The sequence below is a fragment of the Piliocolobus tephrosceles genome, chromosome 5 (genome assembly GCF_002776525.5).
Source record: "Piliocolobus tephrosceles isolate RC106 chromosome 5, ASM277652v3, whole genome shotgun sequence".
NCBI classification, from domain to species: domain Eukaryota; kingdom Metazoa; phylum Chordata; class Mammalia; order Primates; family Cercopithecidae; genus Piliocolobus; species Piliocolobus tephrosceles.
In genome coordinates, this window is record NC_045438.1 from 123,410,713 (window position 1) to 123,433,073 (window position 22,361).

Below are 22,361 nucleotides of genomic sequence, written 5' to 3' on the forward strand. Positions count from 1 at the left end.
TGTACCAGCAAGCAAGAATTTCAAAGTTGGATGATATAAAGTATAAAACCTCTAATCTTGGCCGGGAGCACTGGCTCAAGCCTGTAATCCCAGCACTTTGGGAGGCTGAGGTGGGCAGATCACCTGAGGTCAGCAGGTCAACACCAGTCGGCCAACATGGCAAAATCCCATCTCTACTAAAAATACAAAAATTAGCCAGGCATGGTGGCACACACCTGTAATCCTAGCTATTTGGGAGGCTGAGGCAGGAGAATTGTTTGAACCTGGGAGATGGAGGTTGCAGTGAGCCAGATCAAGATCATGCCATTCCATCTCGAAAAAATTTTAAAAATTAAAAAAAAAAAAACACCTCTAATCTTAACCATCTGAGGATGCATAAGATATTTCTGCTACAGACTTGTCATGTTGCTGGGTAAGGTTCATACTTCTTTTTTTTCAAACATCTGATGTTCTTCTCACTTGAGTATTGATCTGCTAATACCAAGCACCACAAGTGAATACCCACCACTAATTCATCTGATGTTCACCAAATCTGTTCAATTCAGAATGACACTACCATTAGACTAGTAAATTTGGAGTCGCTTTCTTTGAATGTCCCCTAGATTGCAAAAGCCAAGAGTCCTTTCAGAAGATGGTACCCTGAAAAAATTATTTCTCCTATTGTGACAGTGACAACTGCCAGCTAAGCACTTACGTAAGCTGATGACATTGGTGTCATGAACCACACCCCTCAACGTTCATACTATTGGTGGTTGTTTCCCTTAAATCCAGGCTGCACCTGTGTCTTGCTTTAACCAGTCAAATGTAGAGAAGCAATTCCATGCCAGTTCTGAGCCTAATCCTTAAGAAGGTCCAACACCCTTGGGTGCAGTGGCTCGCACCTATAATTCCAGCTGCTCAGGAGGCCAAAGCAGGAGGATCACTTGAGGCCAGGAGTTCAAGACCAGCCTGGGCAACATAGTGAGACCCCCATCTCTACAGAAAATGTAAAAATTAGCCAGGTATAGAGGCACATACCTGTAGTCCCAGCTACTTAGGAGTCTGAGGTGGGAGGATCACTTGAGCCCATGAGTTTGAGGTTGGAGTGAGCTATGATCATGGCACTGTACTCCAGCCTGGATGACATGGCAAGACCTCATCTCAAAAAAAAAAAAAAAGAAAGAAAGAAAGAAAAAAAACAAGGCCTGAGACCTCTCACTTTTGTACCTGAGGGAGCCCTGAGCTGCCATCATGTAAGAAGTCAGACTCAGCGGGAAAGACCACATGGAGAGGCCACATGGAGAGGAAGAGGATCCAGGATTATACAGACAGACATGCGGTGGGGCCTGCTGTCCCATCATTCCAGCTGAGTCCAACCATCCAGCCATCCCACCAAGGCACCAGATACATAAATGAAACATGTGGGATGTTCCAGCACAAGCCATTATCTGATTGCAGCTACATGATAGACCCCAAGCCTTACCAATAGAAAAACCATCCAGAGGAACCCCAATCAACCCAAAGAATCATAAGAAATAATAAACTGGATGTTATATTTGAGGGTAGTTTATTATTTAGCAATAGACAACTAAAAATGCAGAAAGAGAATTTATTCTAGATAAGGTTATTTACTTTTTCCATCCTCTGCACAACCAATAATACCTTTTTCCATCAGTCCTCTTCCCTAACTCTGAACCACTTCTATAGAATATGATGTTGCTAACCAAGTTTTCACATTCCTGTAGAAATTATTTAAATCAGACTGGAAGTGGAACCAAGTCCACAGATGGAACAAGGGATTCTAATAGAAACTGATGTTTAAAAGAGCTAGGTATCTAAATGCATTACTATTGCTGCTGCTGCTATACCACTTTTGTGGCTGACAGTTGTTCTTCAGAGCTAGCTTGCCAATAGAAGGTCAAAATGCCTTGCCTAAACACAAGACTTACAAATTTGGGATCTTAAGTATGATGTCATGTCTTAAAATGATAAGCTGGCAAAGAAAATAAATGGCATTTTGTAAAGATGTGCACCATTTTCATGTTTATGCTACTTAAGATGAAGGTTCTAATAAGTCATCGGCTATGTTCCTTTAAAGGGAAGTTTTATAACCGAGATGAATCACAACTGCAAAAGATCAAAGTTTAAAAACATCAATGATGCCATAGGGTACTTTTTAATCTTGTAATGAGTGATGATCATGTGCTCTTATGAAGTCAGTCCAACTGCCAACGCCAGATGTGTATATTAAGAAAAGAAGTTGTTTGTGATGTGACAGCACTGGTTCAGCTGCCAGAGACAGAAAACACAGAAGGATGAAACCTTTTGGATTTTTGAGTGAAAAGCAAGTCTTGGCAGATGTGTTGATAGGCAAGGCCTCAGAGTGGAGTACTAGTGCCACAGCATCTGCTCTTGGACTTTGCTGCAAACAAATTAAATTTATCATCAGTTCTGCACAGCTTTCCCTGGGCAGCATGAATATCTACTCAGGCATAATTTATAATACAAATTAGTGTCATTTACTAATGAGCAAAAGTTAGTAAAGCCATCTGCAGGGGGAAAAAAGTAATATAATAGAGAACAGAATCTATAAATGGTATCTGTTTCCTAGAAGCATACCATAAGAAAAACTCTACGGCAAACCTTTGACACTGAAGAAAATTGATGTAATAATACCTGACATTTAATGAACACTTTCTACATGACAGTCACTGTGCTACCCATTTTACATACATTACATTTAACATTCTTGCGGCAACTGATGAGGAAGGTATTATCATTCTCACATAAAAGATGAGAAAACCAAGGCAAAGAGAAGTTAGGTAACTTGCTTGCCTCCATACAGTTAATAAATGGTGGAGTTGGGATTTCGATCCAAGCAGTTTGACATAAAGACCCAACCAGTTAACCCAGAATTTGTCCTCGTTCAAACAGCTGAGCTACCAGAAGCAGGCTTTTCAATATATATTCAGATCTTTAGAGGAAGGAGTAAAATTCCATCAACAGGAACTGATAGTACAAAATTCTCAACTCTTTCAAGCCACTATAAGTGATAAACAGAAGTATACTACTTTTATGACTAATAACCACTAATTAAGGAATTATAATTTGGGGCAGAGGAGGCTAAACAATTGCCTATAAATTGTTCCGTTCCCCTCTCCACCCGCCCCAGGAAGGCCTTTTACTAAAGCCCTTCTCTGTTAAGGATCAATAAAATTAGCCACTTTGAATAAGCAAGGGTTGACAAACTACAACCTGGCTCACCAATTATTTTCATAAGTAAAATTTTAGTGGAATACAGGTTGAATGTCCTTAATCTGAAAATCCGAAATGCTCCAATATCTGAAAGTTTTGAGCACCAACATGATGCCACAAGTGGAAAATTCCACACATAAGTACGTAACATAAACTTTGTTTCTTCCACAAAATTATTTAAATATTGTATAAAATTATTTTCAAGTTATGTGCATAAGGTGTATATGAAACATACATGAATTTCATGTATGGATTTGGGTCTCATCCCCAAGGTATCTCATTATATATGCAAATATTCCAAAAATTTAAAAAAAATTGAAATCCAAAACACTTCCGGTCCCAAGCATTTTGGATAAGGGACACTCAACCTGTATAGCCATGACCATGAATGTATGTATTTGCTTATGCTGCTTTTGAGCTACAATGGCAGAGTTGAGTGGTTGTGACAGAGACCACCATATGGCCCACAGAGTCTAAAGGATTTTCTGTCTGGCACTCAACAAAAACTGTTTGCCAATCTGTGTTCTAGAGGATCTCCCATTTAACATTACATGTACCAACTAATCAAACTCCTATCATAGTCACTGTTTAAGAAAATTGGAAATCTTGTGCATTTCCCACACCTAGGAGTGTCAAAATTAAAGAACAATATTGAGAAGAGGGCTATGCTACACATATTCAATGCCCAGGATGACCAAGAGCAGGGAGGAATCCAGCACAGAGTCCAGGTTATAGGATTCAGCAGTCGCTGAAAGCAGACCCATCCCTCTCTCCAGACACTGACTTCGTCAAGTCAGCCCATAATGTCAGGAAAATGACCTTGCATTTTCACCGATATTTTCAGTTAATAAGAAATGTTATTCAGGCTTATCTAGGGCAGGTGGTCTACCACTTGCAGATCTGTATCTGCTTCCACCGCCCACCCTGGGCACCACACAAAGCCTGAACTCAGGTCCCACGTATACCACCTGGCCCCTCTATTCCTAATTCTCACTACTTTCAGAGTACTTCTCTGCCTTTACAAGGCAGTGAGTCTATTGACTAATTTGGCCAAAAACCTCTCTAAATAAGGTACTGCTATCCACACTTGAAACAGAAGTGACTCTTCCAAAGCTACCCTGCCTTCTCACTTATTGTCATATAGTTCAGAACAGGGAGCACCTATCCTTCCCTGTTTCCTCTCCCAACTATCAAATTTTGAGCATCAACTCTTGTGTATATGTACATATACACACAAACATACACACACACACACACAAACACACACAAATGGTTTTTCCAAGAACTGAGAAAAGCAGCTGAGATCAGCAGGAAACATCTTTAAGAGATAAGTATCTCATGGTGCTACATGTTAAAAACCAACTATCCTGCTATATGCATTACTGAAATGGACATCATGCCTTTTCAGGAATTCCAGGGCTAGTCTGACCAAAAGTTAGAAGACATCTTCCATCATAAGGCATCATCCCCAACTTATGGCCATCCAGAAAAGGCAGGCAAAGCCCCAAACCAGGCAAAGCTCTGTTCTATTCACCTGCACTCCATAACCACTAGCCCTTAGGACTAGAGACTTGGGGCTTACACACATGTGTACAGCAATCACCTAACAGGACATTCCCAAATTGAACAGACAGGGCCAGCACTGACTCAACATTATGAACCTGGAAGAATGCCATACACATGAAAGGAGAAGAAAACAAAAACCTCAAAGACTTGCTTTTGAGGCAGGAAACCTCCCTAGTTCAGGCAAGCAGTCAGTCTTTGTGAAAAGAGACAGCAGCAAAAGGAACAGGACCCATCATAAGCTCCCACTGCTAGGAAGGTTTGCTACTTGGGTAGAGGCAAAATTTTCTGAGACCTTTTCTCTCATTTGAGGGGAAGAAGAGATATGCCACTCTCATGATCTAGGCAGGTTGATTGTTACAGAACAAGTACTTCTGCCAGCTATACCTCCACCACAAACCAAATTGAACTCCCTAAATGCAGTGATTAGGATTCCAATGTATTCACTCAGCAAAGGCAGAGTTCTCTATGATGTTTCCATTGGTACACAATTGTTAATGGTTTATATATCAAATAATCTTTAATCTCTAAATATATTTAAATACCACTATGCTGAGTTTGTTCAAAGCAGTTTTTTGGTGGCAGTGGGGCAAGCAAACCTCAGTCAATTTAGATTTAGAAGGAACATACATATTGGCCCAAACAGATTATGTGCACTACCTGGAACTGATTTCCGGTGAAACCTTCTGGATGTCCAGACAGACAAATAAACCAAGATGGATTTAAAGGTGGTTTGACTCTATCTGTTAAAAGAAAACTACCTATAACAATTACTAGAGCATGACCAAACAACGGTGTTGTAACAATCAAGCAAGTTATCATTTGCAAATAAATTCTTTGTAATTAAGCAGTGTGCTCTTCATAAAGGGAATTGAGTGGGCGAGTTAAAAAGCTCAAACACATTCTTAGGCCATGGGAAACACATGCAAATGCTTTTTGACTAAGCTCAAGATTTTTAAGTTTACTCTTTTCTTCCTCAGCTCTCATGGGTCTATTCTGCCCCAGTATGTTCAGTACATGAGCAAAATTTCTTAGCAAATAGTTAACAGTGACTGAATAATTATTCACTCATTTCCCAAAGTTATGGAGGCCTTAGCAATTGTGTGGTAAAGGTTAAAACCGTAGTTTTATTTTCTAACTCTGAAGTTTGATTAACTGTCCCTCACTAAAAAAATATATATGCAGATAGCAAAGTCTACAAAGACACTATGGGTTGAAAGTGACCCTAACTCATTTGGAATAAATTCCTCATAGGGTCTCTGGAAACTCTATTACCATTTTCAATAAAAAGGGGAGTACTTACTTCTGGGTTCCCGAGGTCCATCCACTGTAACTTTAATTGCTCTGTGGTAGGTAGCTACTTGGGGAGGATTTGTGAAGACAGTTATGGTCAAGGTGAAACTCTTGCCTGCAGATATAAAAGGGGAAAACATACAGTGAATATTAAAAAACAGTGTTGATGATTACACAGCAGCATAGATTTCCAAATTGCATTTAAGCATCTCTAAGGAGGCAATGAAACAAAGACAAGAGGCAGGACTCCTTCTTCTAAATTGGAAACCCTCTGTTGACCACTTTTAAGACATTTCCAAATTTGCTTAGTGTCAAGATCATCATCCTCATTGTAGTGCTACACAGGAAGACTCCAATTCCAAAAAAGCTCCTCAGTAGCAAGAGTTGTAATGAAAACAAAACCCTGGTCCACTTGAGGGAGGTTCTTTTTCTTTCAATTTTCTCCAACATCAGGAACACATCCAAGCACAGACAATTTTAGAAGTCTTTATTTAGGGTTAGGTCATGACCTCATGAGAGAACAATAGTAAATCATTGTTGATTATGTTATTTACTTCACATGGTTTTAGCATTTCATTTGCTTAGCTGCACTACAATAAGAAGATAAAAGAGGAAAGTTCTTATGGGAATCATTTTAACAGGAGCCAGTGTCTCCTGTCCTGGCCTTAATGTGCCTGTGGTATGATGATTTCATCATTACTGGAACAAAGTTTTTCTCCTCCCTGTCTACCCCTCCCCTAACATACATCCTTGCTGTTAAATCTTGAAATAACTCCCTGACAGTGACTTACTTTTTGCTAAATGAACACGACATCTCTCAATATAAACTCAGATTTTGCTTTTAGCAGAAGGTGTGCTTCACTGAAATATTACATCTGATGCTTCAAATTAATGAGCTAAAAGCAATGAATAAGAAGGGGAAAAGAGACAGGGAAAAGTTTGGTAGCATATTTGGATGTCTGTTTTCTCCAGAAGAAGATACCACTCTCTGTTGCACAGACTTACTAACAGTTGTAATCAGTTAGATTTGCAACGGTTAATCATGTCAGATAGTCAAAACTGCAAACTGTTACAAGACAGGAAGAGGTGGGCGTGAAACAGTGACTCAATAAAACATTCAGCAATCTCAGGCCAGAGTGCTCATTTAGTCTGCTCCTGTAACAGACCTTTAAAAAGCTCATTTTGTTTTGCTTTGTTTTTTTGGTCAGAGATTCTTTTTCCCTTTACTGAAAACTGAGAGTATTAAACCAAAACACAAATCTTTGACAATACGTACCAATGCAAAGTTTAATGCAGTCTTTTCAAAGCTTAATATGGAACAGGTTATATACAAGGCTTAATGGAGAACAGGTCTTTGGCTGTCAAGTCTAGTGAATGGGTTTTCTTTTCAACCTAGACCATGTAAGTTCCTAAAATCTGTTTAAGACACACATCATTTGTTGCTGAGTATAAATAGTTTTAAGTCTCCTTGGCTATACTTTTCCATAGCCAAGGGGAAAAACACAGGAAAGAAAAGACAGGAATGGGGTGGGTGCAGTTTGAATAGGGAAAGGCGAATAACAATTAGAAACTTATTAAGTGCCACTTCATACACATTATTTCAATTAATCCTCCTCACTTAGATTTCTCACCCCCACTGCACAAATAAAGAGGCTGAAACCTTGAGAGACTTAGTAATTTACCCAAGTTCACCCAACTAATACATGAAAAAATGAGGATTTGAACTTCATTTCTCAGACTCTAAAATTAATGCTTTTTTTTTTAAATATTCTGTCACTTGGCCACTTCCTTAAGCGGCTTGATCATGTGCCATTTAAAAAAATTAATAAGTAATTTATTTCTAGGTGCATGCCAATCAGCTCTATGTGCCCAAGAAACAGTAAATATAAATGGACTAATGCAATATCTCAGGATGATGAAAGTATCTATTTTTAAAGTGTCATTGATAAATCATATTTTATCCACTATATTGGGTATTACATAGATTTAAATAACTTATAATTAGTTAGCAAAGAGAGGCTTTATTATAAACATTAAGACTAACCAAAAGAATAAACCAGCCAGGAGTCTAATAAACCAGTTACAGAAAACTAAAAGTCTACAGAATTGGAAACCAGAAACTTGAATAGGATGCCACTGGGTCCAAGTTAGAACCTCAAAACAATGGAAAGATCACAAAAAGTGAAACAGCTAATCTCTAAATTGAAAGTTAGTTTACACTAAAACATTTTAAAGTGCCATTTTGGGGTCAGATTGGTGGTCTATGGGCCCAGGATTGCCTTTCTAACAGCGGCTCCCATGGCTGTGTTTCAGAGTCAGTTTTCATCTATGGCACTCATCTTAATAAATCAAGGATATATAGAGATCTCAGTTATCCTTAATGTCTCTAAATAACCTGCTAGAAAGATTGTCGGCCTGGCGCAGTGGCTCATGCCTGTAATCCCAACACTTTGGGAGGTGGAGGCAGGCGGATCACCTGAGGTCAGGAGTTCAAGACCAGCTTGACCAACCTGGTGAAACCCTGTCTCTACTAAAAATACAAAAATAAGCTGGGCGTGGTGGCACATGCCTGTAATCCCAGCTACTTGAGAGGCTGAGGTACGAGAATTGCTTGATCTCAGGAGGCAGAGGTTACAGTGAGCCAAGATGGTGCCACTGCACTCCAGCCTGGGTGGCAAGAGTGAGACTCCATCTCAAAAAAGAAAAAAAAGAAAAAAGAGATTGTCCATAAATTTATTTAAACTGATTTTGGTAATAGTTCTACTTTAGACCTTTACAACTTACTTAGGATATTAAAAGTCATCTGTGATTCCCCTAAATTCAGGGCAACGCCTCATGTAGGAACAAAAACCAAATATAAAATTCACCCTTCAAGTATAAAGCATTTAAATGTTCAGGGTAGAATCAGTTCTGTAAAAAAAAAAAAAAAAACTGCTTTTAAAAAGAGATGGGCTTGGGGGAGGAAACAAGTAGTTAAGTGTAACTATGATCTTCTAATATCAAACCCTAAGGATCAAGATGTAATTAACAACTACAGCAAAAGTGAATGAGGCTCCTTCTACTACTTATTGCCCCTTCAGAAGAAATATGTATGCAATGTTGAAGAAACTTTCAGAAATTACCAACCAATTTAGTAATTGGTTCTTCACCCTATAATAATAATGTACTTCTTACGTCAAATGTTCATGTAGGCATTCATGATTTCCTTAAATTAATTTTTTTTCAAAATCCCCTTTTTTATCACTTTCCATAAGTGATAAAATGCAGGCTCTTGTTTTAAAATGCAGGCTCTCAAATAGGGAGCTAGCAGTCAGTAGATAACTAATTGTGTCATCCATGGCTTCATCAGGAAAAAGAAAGCATACCAAAAAAAAAATTTAAGAACCAAAATCATTTTAAACACTTCTCTTTAAAATATTAAGGATAAAATAAAGGAAAAATTATGAAAAACCATAAGCCACTCCTAACTTCATGCAAGTTCCACTGATGCTCTACTTTTATTCTAGCACTTTCAAAAGTTGTGGTCCTAAGATGACCCATAAAGTCAAAGTCAGTAGTGACATGACTCCTTTATAATCTAAGATTGTTTTTCAATTTCTGAGAGTTTATGTTTCTACCAGTGGAAAGAAAAAAAAACTGTAATATTTGAGGAACTTGGTGTTTTTTAATAACACTACTGAAAATAGAAATATTTAAAGCCGGGAAAGAAAATACAATGGTAGCAGCATGTTGATCCAGACTTAATAACTTAAGAGAAATGTAGAAGTGTGAAAATCAAAGAGGAAGCTGGAAGAGTCTGTTACAAAGCAGGTCAGATACAAAGGCAGGTTAAAGGGTTTCCTGCCACTGAAAAACTAACCCATTTTTTTTTTCAGAGTGTGATCTGTTATCAGCGTTCTCAGTCCTTTTTTCCTCTTCATCTCAGCTTGATATTACTGTTTCCTTTCATATAATGTTAATGCAGTGATATAAAGATCTATTATTAGTGATAAATCAATTTTTCTTTCTCTCTCCACCCACACCCCCTACCCCCCATCTAAATCTTGAAGACAAGTCTGGACCAATTTCTCCATCCTGCCTCTGGCAGCAGACTGTAGCATTTCAGATCCTCCACCAAGTCCCGGCTGCTTCAAAGGAAAAATCCTACTTTCTTCAGTTAAGATCATAAGAAATATAGGGGGAGGGGGTCAGCTCTGTTTGGACATAATTACACTTCATCAAAAGAAGCTTTCTTCATCTTCCATGCGTGAAAAGTCTGCAAGCAGTTAAGTCTGTCTTTTTTTTTAAATATAAAAATTGCTATTTGGGAAACCAGCCAAAACTCAGAAAGCCAATATAGTAAAACAGTGCACACCCTTTGTTTCTCTTTGAAGTTTCTTAAATAAATATGTTGAGGGTTTACAAAGTACACTATCACTCTGTCATAGTTTCTACTTAAATTGATCAGAAAAAAGTTATGCAGCATCTATATAACACAAAAGTAAGATAAATGAAAACACTAACTTGAATCTGTAAGGTAAAATTAAGCATGGCACCCAATCCTTTAAAAACTAAAATTGATTACTCTAGTTAAAAACAAAGTATTATTACATAAGAAGAAAGATGCAATTCAGAGCATACAGGTAAATCATCATGTTCACATTTTTCTTGATTCTTACTGGAAAAAAAAAGACAAACTTTAATTGCATAGTGGACCTGCATAAGTAAATGAGAAAAAGGAAGAATGAATACACACACACATGCTCCAAACCTAATCAGTCAGTAGTGATATAGGATGTGTCTTTTTTCCTCTTTTAATGAAAGTGAACTAAACGTGATGCAGAGATAACCCCCTTAGTTTTGATTCTACCAGAGGCTGTGAGCCTCATTTTATTTCAAACAACCTGTCAGTGACAGTATCTCATTAGCATGAATCATTTTTTTTAAGTTAAAAAGTACAACTTCTTGGCCCTGTTCCTAGAAAGTAAACTAAAACTACTCATCGGAAACAGCCTTGCTTGAATTTCCCTTATCAAGTTTTTACAATGGTAATAATTTGACATCTGATCCAAACTGAAGAGCAATTATTGGACATGGTTTAAAAAGTGGTGCTTCTCATTTCCTAGTCAAACCTGGGTTGCAATGATTCCATAAGGCTTTATTTCAACCTCAGCCCTAAAGTGGTCTATTTTCTTTCTTCTTATCAAAATACTTAAAATGGAAATATTAGATTCAGTTAAGTAAATAAATAAGCATAATGCTTCTAATAGGTGAGTAACCAGTAAAAGTCTTTCTGTAGAATAAGTAAATAAAAGCCAAAATATTGGTCCCCTTAAAGACTTTTTTAAAAAAACATTAACCTCATTTATCAAACAGTTACAAAAACCCTAAAAGGGATAATTTTCTATTTAAGGATTTCTAATTTTTGAATATTGATTCAGATGGTGGGAATCCTTACATAGTATGTAACTATTAATATTAGAGTACTAATCATTCATCTGTCTAGGCAACTTTACATAGTCATTCTAACATAAGTAATACATTATTCACTTATTCAAATGAAAAGCCTCATGTTAAAAAAATGATTTTTAATAAATTCTTATTATGAAAGTAAATTAAATCATATAGAGGTAACCTGTGATAAGTGAAGAGCATTATGCCAGCTGTCCTTGCTACAACTTAGACCAAAATTGATATTATCAGGAAATTGATCCAACATATCCATTTTTCTTTCTCCTTTACCATTCAATTTACTCAGTTATTTGACTCCTCATAATTCAGAAGTTGATCCTCCAACTGTTCTTTTCTCTACCTTATATGCTCACACCCAGTGAAATTAGGAGCTAGTTTTTCTGAAAACATTGTTTGAATTTTCAATATCATAAAATAAATGAAAAAGGCCTGAGTACTCAGAAAAACACTCAGCTTCATCTGGATGTATTTAAATCAAATCTTCAGTAATTCTATTCAGAAAAAGAAGGTGCTGATTTGTATACAGACTAGTATACATTTCATCAAAGGAGCCTAATGTGCTTATTCCATTATCAGTATCAAAAGTCAGAGACCTACCTCGTCCACTTCGGCCCACAAATCTCAGATCGTTGAACCTTGCTACTTGGTTTTTCATAACAGCAGAGGCATTCCGGAGCTCAGCAGAATAATTTTCATCGTTACCCGCCATGACAGTAACCACAGTCCCATCTGGTACCTCTCCAAGGGCTACCACCTACATAAAACAGGAAACACAGCAGCAATAATGGCACATCAGAAAGGCTTACAGACAGAATATATTCTCATTGCAAATGATGTGTCTTATCAGGACTTAGTGTTCTAGTCCAGTCCAGTAATGGCCGACAGGAATGAAGCATCTGGGTATGGATTGTGATGCCACTTCAAACAGACCAATGTTTCAGGGTCCACCCATTTCAAAGGCAGGCAAAAACTTCCTTCATTTGTTGTTGGATTCTTCACAGGAAATATGTACATTTTTATTAAACTCCTATGTTAAGTTGTCCATAGGAATTATGCCACAGAAGGAAGGAGGATGCCCTGTCTGCAGATTGCATCATACAGATCCAGGCACCACCTGTCTGCAGGCTTCCTCTCAGGGAGAGCCCTGAGGTGTGGTCTTAGCCCATCACAGTCTAAAAAAATATCAAGTCTAGTCAATTCTATGGGAGAAGATTTTTAAGTGAAACCCTGGGGCTCCTGACTACATAGAGCCTAGATATGGTATGGTCTATGTTTTATCTCCGTACTTTGGGCTGGCACTTCAGCTTTTAATACAGTATAATTACTGAAAACCCACTCTGCAGTGGGATCCAGTGGGATATCCAAAGTCATCAAGAAACTGAAGATGAAAATAACTGATGATAAATAAAAAATATATGTATACCCTTAGCCTCATTTCTATTATGTCTTGTCCCATCTGCCATCCTGGCATGACATACTTGATTGCTTAATCGTCAACAGTCAATCTGAAGCAAATTAACTCAATCAAGAAAAGATCTAGATTAATCCATCTTTGGAAATAACCAACATTTTCTCTGCTCCAAGACTAAAGATCACACTTTAACCTGGGTCAGCTAACTTGAAAATGTGTGCCTCTATTAACACAGAGCCCGGTAAGGGGATGCGTGCAGATCCTTCACTGTCATATATGAAACATACTCCTCCTAATCCACTGCCAAGATCCTGCCCCTTGGTAACAATTTTTTGTCTCAGTGAACTTCCAGGACTCTATATTCGGATTATTTCCATGTCTTCCTCATTCAGTTTCCAGATGCCCTCATAGTAATTCAGCAATGACCCCAGCTAAAGTAGCCCACAACTCTCTGACAATAACACTCCTGTGTGCTTGCCTATCTGGTAAACATCCCACCTATCTTTTTCTACTTCTAGTGCTACTCCCTCCTTTGTCAAGATTTCCATAAGATAAACCTAAGCATTTAATTCCATTGTTCCCAATACAACTGGCATATTAAAGTAGATTTCTTATAGTGTGATAATATATACTATACCTACATTTTAGGGCTGAATTTCCCCCATCCGTGAACCCTACTACAACACCCCTTCACTATGTCCTCTCCTCCAGCCAGGAAAACAATCAAACAAAAAACTTGTCAATATTTTCGTCACCCTTACTTTTCTCTTAGGCTGTTTCTCAGTTCCATTCCTTCCATTTAGTACTGTGTTATTCAGCTCAAAATCAATAAAGCCTTCCTTAAATTACAGGCCGCACTTTCCCCAGCATCCCACTGTACTCAAGTGATCCTCACTTCAATGTGTATATATATATATATTAATATTAATGGTCTATGACTACTTTAAATACACCAGCCCAAAGCTGAGGGACTCACTTCTAGGAGTCCAGATTATATGAGTTTGGAAACTACACGAGAGAAGGGCCTCTGTCTCATCTGTCTTGTTCACTACTTATCTACCTGCTCCCAAAAGTGTCCAGCACATGGTAAATGTTTGATTAATTTTTTTTTTTTTTTTTTTTTTTTTTTGAGATGGATTCTCACTCTATCACCCAGGTTAGAGTGCAGTGGCATGATCTCGGCTCACTGCAACCTCCACCTCCCAAGTTCAAGTGATTCTCCTGCCTCAGCCTCCTGAGTAGCTGGGATTACAGGCATGCACCACCACACCCGCCTAATTTTTGTATTTTTAGTAGAGAAGGGGTTTCACCATGTTGGCCAGGCTGGTCTTGAACCCCTGACCTCAGGTGATCCGCCCGCCTCAGCCTCCCAAAGTACTGGGATTACAGGGGTGAGCCATTGAATCCAGCCAGATAAATATTTTTGAAATAAATGAAAGCGCTCCATAAAGAGCCCCACTTTGCAGAGACAAGTCTGTGGGGCTACCCACTAAAACTCTGAGAGGGTCAGTTAATGACGAGTCAGCATCCCTTGCTAACAGCAATGTGCCCTTGCTCCCAGCTCATTTTCTGACATTGTTTTCATCCCAGAGGAGAGGGAACCATGCTGCCTCCCCTTTCCCTGAAGTCTATAGTTATTCTTAATATGAGAAGTCTCCTGGGTCAAAAGTGAAATCCCTTGAAAACAAGACTTCTTCCCTGCATACTTCATCTCGTACCTCAAGCGGCTACTGAACACAGGTAATGCTGTACTCCTGGTGGAGGCAATGTGCTTTGCAATTTTTCAAATTCACCATGCCAAAAATGTGAACATTTGAAAATACTGCAATAATTGACTACATTTGCCAGGATTCATCTGAATGTTTGACATTTTGTACACTCAGCATATTGTATTTTAACACCTGCTGTGTGGCATTCTATGTCAAAGTAAATATGGACCCAGTAAGCATATTAATAAAGGCAGGAGAAAAGTTGTACTGTTTAGAAGAGAATGAATATACTAAAATCAAGAGGCTCCACTTTTTCCCCACTTCTGCTACATATCCGCTGTGACCTCACACAAGTAATTTCATCTCCAGGAACCACAGTTTTCCAATATGAATTGGAAAGTCTGCAAAATGTAGAAGATGCTATATAAGTATAGAGTGTAATTATAATGATGTGCTTTTTGTAAGATGAGGAGGGTAACACAGTGTTCTGTTCCAAATCTGCTGTCTGTTAAACATAGGCTTTTACTTATAAGCATCCTTAAAGGGTTCAACTGAATATGTACTTCCTCTCTTCATGTTCTGAGATGTTCTTTGGTGTTGTTGAGAGATACAGGATGACTGCTGGTAGATTTCACTCAATTCTGGCTACATTTCCGAAAAAAAATAAAGCAATCTGCCCCAATATAAAGGTTTTCGAGAGCTCTGGGACATTATTATTTTACTGCATATTTTTAACGTAATGGATTTTTTTTTAGTTAGAAGAAATGGAAAATTGATTCAATATGGGAAAATATGAAAGAAAAGATCCCTAAGAGTGAAATACATAAATCCATTTTACTGTGCTTAAGCAGCATAATAATGACCATATTCAATATTGGTGTGTTTTACAGATCACATTTTACAAAACAAATAAATAATCACAAGTTGTGTGAGCCTTCTATGAGGCTTAGAGCAAGGCCTGAAAAAAAATTGCTAATGCAATGTAGTGACAATCTTTCCTGTTAAGGCTGAACTCTAGTTTAATGGCTAAATATATTGAGTTTTTTCTGCTATTCACTCTACCAAATCAGATTGCCCGACGTTTTTCTGAGGGGGAAAAAATTCTGGGAGTTGGGGGAAGTACTGTATTTGACTTTATACCAATCAGAAGTATAATTATATGTTTGAGAGGTTTTTTTCTTTAAGTAGATCTCTGAAGCTAAAAAGTTTCCCTTGGAGATTCTCAACTGTATTTATCTAAAAGAAAACCAAAAGAATCAAGAAATTTTTACACATTTCATCTGTACCAAAACCAAGCAATGGAAAAACATTTGTAGGGGTAAAGCGCAGTCAAAACTCGCTCTATAACTAGTTAGGAATAAGCACAAATTAAAATTTGCTTCCATTCTACCCAATATAAAAGTACTGCTCTGCAAAGAATAATTTGTGATGAAATCTTAACAATTACATTTCTAGGTGTTTTTAAAATATAAAATCTACAAATTCAAGAAACTTCATAAGAAAAGGAGAAGTAATTTTCTGTCCTGACATTTCAGAATAGAGAAAGATGTTCCTTTATTTAGTGCACCTCACCATAACTAGCATTTAAATCACATGATATGTGGCTTGCACAAAATAAAGTAAAAGGATATTTAACTGTAGTAATGCTATTGAAATGTTGTATGAGACTCCTTATGACTAAATCTGTGAATCACTAAAAGAAGAGGAACGAATAATTAACTCAAACCCTTAAAACAGTTTCTCATCTTTTTATATAGAAATTAAAATTTCCCAGGACATTTCCATGGACAGAAGTCTAGTCCTAACTAATCCATTACTCTTATACGCCAACATAATTTGGGACATTGTACTTGTGGTATAATTGAAATACAATTATTTTTCAAGATAAAATCTGATCAAATCTTTCTTTGCAATAAAAGAGGAGTCTAATTGCAAAAAGCAAAAATGTTATTCCTATCACAATTATTTAAAGGTAACTTCAAATACAGTATCAAAACATTTCAACAAATACTACAGTTAATTTTTTGAATTTATCCTAGAACTAAGAAAAGCCCATTGAATTCTAGAGAAAAAACACAATATATCATTTCATAATTTTAAAAATATATATGTCAAAGAAAAATTTTGATAAAAATTATTTCAATTTAAAGCAGAAATTTGTGGGCCATGTATCATGGTGGTTTAGATCATTTAACAATAGATATTCTGGAATTTTGAAAGGATACAAACAATAATGCCAAAGAGGAAAAAAGAATGAAAGATATCTACCATACCTATTTTCAATTATTTAATAGATGTTTTCTAAAAAATTGTATAAGTATTTATTTTCCACCTGAAATTCTTTGTTCCAACTGCCTTACTTGGAAGTTGTATATATTCAGTCGCAAAATATTTAAGTTTAAATAAGTTTTCTTGAATTCAAAGGCATAACACAAAAATGTGTGTCTTCATACAACTTGAAATCTATTGTGATTTACATAATTTTGCATAATAATTTATATTAAGGTTAATAAGGATTTAACAGGCTTAATAACCTATTTCCCTTGCTTAGATACAATAAGATTCAAAAAATATAAACATAAAATCTGATCATTAAGTATATAAGAAAAATACTACTCACTGGTATCAAGTATTTATTAGTTGCATATTTGTTTTCGAAGAGAGAAAAATGGTTAGTGATGCCAAAAAATTATTTTCAAACAGACATTGCTCTGTCATTTTGAAACCCTTCCTTTTGACAAGCACTGAAAGGTATTATTAAAGATATAGAATTAACTATGAGTGCTAGATTATGTATCTAAAAATGTGTTTTCTTTCTTTAACACTGCCAGAAAAACATATGATACTGATAAATATGTATAGTCCAGTGTTCTCTAACTTAAAACAGCAGAATAGGCTTGAACTACTTTTAGTTTTAAAATATACATCTGGACTTAAAATTTCTGCATAGTGTTTCAGCTTGAAGCTATTTAAGGCAACTAAGTTATGAACCCTCAACACCAGGTTCACAGTAGAAATGCTGAGGGACCCCTAACTAAAAGGGTGCTACTGGATGCGAGGTTGACATGCTCTCTCCACAATTACCTGACCATCAGCTAATGAGCTGAATTTGCAAATTACTTCTTTGTCACTAGAATTGTCTAGGATAGAAAGGGTCTGGGATCCTCTAATAGTATGCCTTAACTATTTTAAGGTTTCAGTGAGATACACCTGAAAATGTTAAAAATATGTATTTCCGTTTCCTTGACACCTGGGGGGACCGAACATTTCAAAACTGCAGAACTTTGTTAAAAATACAATGTTAATAAACAACTTTATATAAAGTATACTAGTTGTTTTTGCATTTTTACATGTAAAAATAAATAAATTTTATATCATCTCGAAACAAGAGTAGATGAACAACGCTAACACATTCTTAATGAAATAGATTGCCAATATCGTGTTTAAACACTAGTTTAAATTGACATTTCAAAACAGCCTATTGAATTCATTTCTGATTCTCTGCGGTGTCAAGCTCAGTGTGACAGATACAAAATACGGGCTCAATAAATATTGTATTGATTTGAATACCAGACTTCACAACAAATAAGTTGTGTGTGTGTGTGTTTGTGTGTGTGCGTGTTTAAACCCATTTACCTATCTGCTATCTACCTGACAACCACTATAATTTATTTTTTACATAGCTCTAAATACCATGGCCAAATTGCTGTCACCACTTTTAAAACGGAGACTTCTTCATATTATTTCTTCATTGCAGATGTATTTGATTATATTGTAAGAGTGTAGAAAGTTTAGTGTTCCAAATATCCATACATTTTTTTCAACCGAGTATTTTCTATACTGCGTAGATCTTAGCTATCACCCACTTTTTGAATTCTGTTTAACACAGGTATGGTAACAGAAAGACATTGACAGTGAGGTTTTAGGTTAACTCAATTCATTATTCAATTGATATCAATTAAAATATCTGATTTAATATGGTCTTGTTACCTAGGGTCTGTATCTTGCTTAAGATAACAAAAATGTACTCTGTAATTAACAAGTTGATTAATAACAAATAACAAAATTCATTTTCAAAATAATTTTCAAAGGGTGGTAGTGAAAAATCTTAGATGACAGCCAGAATATCTGAGACTAGCTCAAGCTAAAGTGCAAAAAACATCCTTTCCATCCAAAATGCTCGTGTTCAAATCAATTCAGTAGCATAAACGCAGGAGAACAGTTCAAGATAGACCTTAAATATGTTTAGCAGAATGGTATGTGGAATATCAAGCATCTAAATGTCTTTAAAAATGTAAGCATCTGTTCTCATATTTTCACATATTCTGATCTACTAATTTGTATTTGTATTTTTTGCTGTTTTCATCCAGGTTTGGGGTTTTGTGGGGCTTTTGGTTTGGGGGATTGAAGGGGTATTGGTGGAAACAAATTTCCATTCTCATATAAGACTAATTTAAAAATTCTGTGCCCTTGGACGATGGACATTGTAAAAGATACATATTGTATGGAAATTTAAATTTATACAATTCACATGTATTCTGAGCTTTTCCTACTTCAAGGAAGCAAACATTAACCTACAAAATGGGTGGTTTATAAAAGGAGAAATGTGACAGTTAAAAAAAAATTTCTTGAGCCAACTGCAAAATGAAACTTGCCCCAGAAAGCAACATCCCCTTTCCATAACAATTCATTCTGATTTCTGTTCTGATATAAGACCTAGCGAGATTACCAGCTCTAATTGACCTGGACTCCTCTTTCTTTCCATCCCACCCACACACGGAATCTGAATTGGTGCGTGGGGTGGGAGTTAACAACTGGGAACTGTCAGTGGCCCGTGGGAGTTTGGCCACCGGGTCCCCAGTGGAGAAACTGGCATGATTCCTCCCCCAACTTTTTTTTTAACCTCCCCCGAGGCCTTGCTTGCCCTGCTCTCCACAGACCTCAGAACCCAGGGGACCCAGGCCCACCTACTCAAGTTCAAAGGTGGAAAGGGCCCAAAGCACCTTTTTGAGAGTGCTCATCTCCACATCTGGCTTACCACCCCCTGCATCCCTGGCGTCTGGCGAGTGTGGACAGCCCGGGAACCCATTTCCCCATCAACCCAGTATGCGCTGGGCCCTGGGGACTCCGCGTCTCCCCCCTGGAGAGGACTGCCCCGGGAAATCCGGATCGAGTTACGGAGACCCATCGGGCTACTGTGAGAGGCTCCAGATCCTAAACCCTCAACCTGTGGAGCACCTGCCTGCGACTCCCGCGGCTGCCACCCGCCCTCAAACTAACGGGCCAGGCAGGCACAAGAGTCCGCGGGGCGCGCAGAGGCCGCTCTCAAGCCTTCGAACTCACTCCGTGCTCAGACCACCAGCAGGAGCCTCTCGCCACCTTTCAGAAGCAGGAAGGACCTTTTTTAGATTTAAGTCCTTTAAAAACAATAATAAAGCAAAAATACAAAATTTCACCTCCGTTTTCAAATTGGTCGAACTCAAGTTGTTTCACCGGTTTCCCTCATCCCTCCCTGGCGGGGCGAAGCGCAGAGCTCGGTCCCGGCTGGAAGAAGCGGCCCAATCTCCCGCCCCCTCCCCTGGCCAGCACCTCCCAGCACTCGAGAGTTCAGCACCCAGGCCCCCTGAACGCCCCCGCTTCGGGGCTCGCAGACGCCCCGGCGGCCCCGCCTTCCTCCCGGTAACGGGATCTGGCGCGGGTCAGCGAACACAGCAAACGCCCCAGTCCTGACACCCCCTCCTCTGGAGACCCTAGTCTTGTCCGGGACCCTCCCGGGCACGGGTAGTGCAGCCCGCGCGCCTCAGTCAGTACCCCACGCCCAGCCCTGGGCACTAATGCCCGGCGCCGGCACCCAGCGAATCCCGACCCGGGAGCCCGGGAGGGACCAGGACCGCTGAACTCTGCGGGTCAGGGAAGGGGACGCCGAGACCTAAGGAGGGGAGTTTGGCTGGGAGGGAAGCGGGTGGGAGCGCGCGGAGCCCCAAAGAGAGGCGACGCGGGCAGCCTGCAATGCGGCCAGGCCGGGATGACCCGGGAGGAGGACGCGGGAGCCCCGGGGGACAGTGTCGGGGATCCTCGCCCCCGAGAAAGGGGCGGGGTGGAGCAAGTCAGCTCGCAGTGCAAGAGTGGGCACCTTGGGGATCCTGGAGGAAAGGAAGACGGAGCGAAGGAGTGGGTGAGAACCGAGGCCGGGCAGGAGGCAAGAGGAGTGATGAACGGGTCAGGGGGACGAGGGCTGAAGTCGGGGTGGCAGCGGGCACAGGTGGGAGAAGGAGGGATTTGCGCGGAGGAACTGAGCCCCGAGCCCGCCAGGGCATCTGGAGGGAGAGGCCCAGCCGGGGGTCTCTGGGGTTAGAGCCGCCAAGGCAGGAGGTCTTGGAGAACGTCCGGGGCCCAGCCCCGTAGGCAGGAAGACACCGGCGGGCAGGTTCCGCCGCTCCCGGCCGGGGGCGGGGGGGCGGTGTAGCCTCTTACCTTGAAGGCCACGGGCAGGGTCTTGTTGCAGCGCCAGTGCGAGGGCAGTACCGAGCACAGGAAGTTGGGGCTGTCGGTGCGGACGAGTTCGGCCGGGTGGTCGGCGATGATCTCCACCATGGTGCGGTTGTCGTGTGGCGGCCGCAACCGGGGCACTGCAGCTGCCGCCGCCGCTGCCGCCGCCGCCGCCGCTGCCGCCGCCGCCGCCTCCTGCTGCTGCTGCTGTTGCTGCTGCTGCTGCTGCTGTTGCTGCTGCTGCTGCTGTTGCTGCTGCTGTTGCGCAGCCACCACCGGGCTCACTTCGCTCATTTTGCCGGGCTGCAGGCTGCTGGAGGGGGGGCTGAAGCGCCGGCTGGTGCTCGGATCTACGGGAATACGCATCACAACAGCCACAAGTTAGCGAAGTGGCCGGGGGAGGGGGAGGAGGGTGGAAATGAGGGGCAAGGAGGAAATTGGGGGGGTGAAGGCGAGACGGGGGAAAGAGGATGGAGGTGATGGGGCTGAGGAGGTGAGAAATCAAGTTTGATGAGGCCGACTGCCGGGCGGAGTCTGATGGGCCAAGAGAGTCTGGCGATGCGGCGCAGTCGGGCTGGCGGGTAGGGAGACCCGGGAGGCGCAGATCTTTGCCGGAGCCTTTGGAACACCCGGGGTGGCAGCTGCGAACGGGCGCGGGAGTGTGTTTGGCCCGGGGAGGCGGGGGACTTGAGTTTGCAGCTTGGAGTGGGGTCCCTTGGGGCACCGCGTCCTGGGTGCGCTGGCGCCCCCTCCCAGTTCGAGTCCCGTGGTGAAGCGGTGTGGGTTTAGCAGTCCAGCCCCGGGGCCGGCATTGCCGCGCGCTGCCCGCCACCGCCGTGCCGCGCCGCGCCGCGAGCTGCTACCCAGCTGCAGGCGGCCGCGCCTCCGCCCTCCCGCGCCGCCGCCTCCGCGGCGGCCGCCGCTCCCCCCGCGCCGGCTGCACGCTCAGATTCTTCCCGCGGCGGCTGCCAGCCCGGCTCCCCGGCTAGTCTCCTTCCTTTCCCTTCTTCTCGCCCTCTCTCCGCCACTTCCTTGCATCTACTCCCTCCTACAATTTGCAAAGCTCCCCTGTCTCTCGCGCTTCAAGGTGCCAAGAGGTAAGTCGTGGGCAGCGGATCTCGGGGCAACGGATCTCGAGCCTGCGAATCGCAGCCGCTGCCGCCGCCAGCCGGCCGCGAGAAGGAGCCCCCCGCGCGCCGTGTGCAGCTTCC

General features: G+C 40.6%; 1 protein-coding gene across 2 annotated transcripts in view; it reads right to left on the reverse strand.

Annotated features, from left to right (window-relative positions):
- RUNX2 (RUNX family transcription factor 2) overlaps window positions 1–21,817 on the reverse strand; it is a 128,492-nt gene extending 106,675 nt beyond the window's left edge. For both annotated transcript variants that reach the window (XM_023212946.3, XM_023212945.3), the window contains exons 1-3: window positions 21,136–21,817; window positions 12,139–12,295; window positions 6,101–6,205 (exon numbers count right to left, since the gene is read on the reverse strand). In XM_023212946.3, coding sequence (XP_023068714.1) covers window positions 6,101–6,205; window positions 12,139–12,295; window positions 21,136–21,516 — 643 coding nt within the window. In that variant the 5' untranslated portion in view covers window positions 21,517–21,817. The remainder of the gene's footprint in view (window positions 1–6,100; window positions 6,206–12,138; window positions 12,296–21,135) is intronic.
- Between the last annotated feature and the right edge of the window lie 544 nt (window positions 21,818–22,361).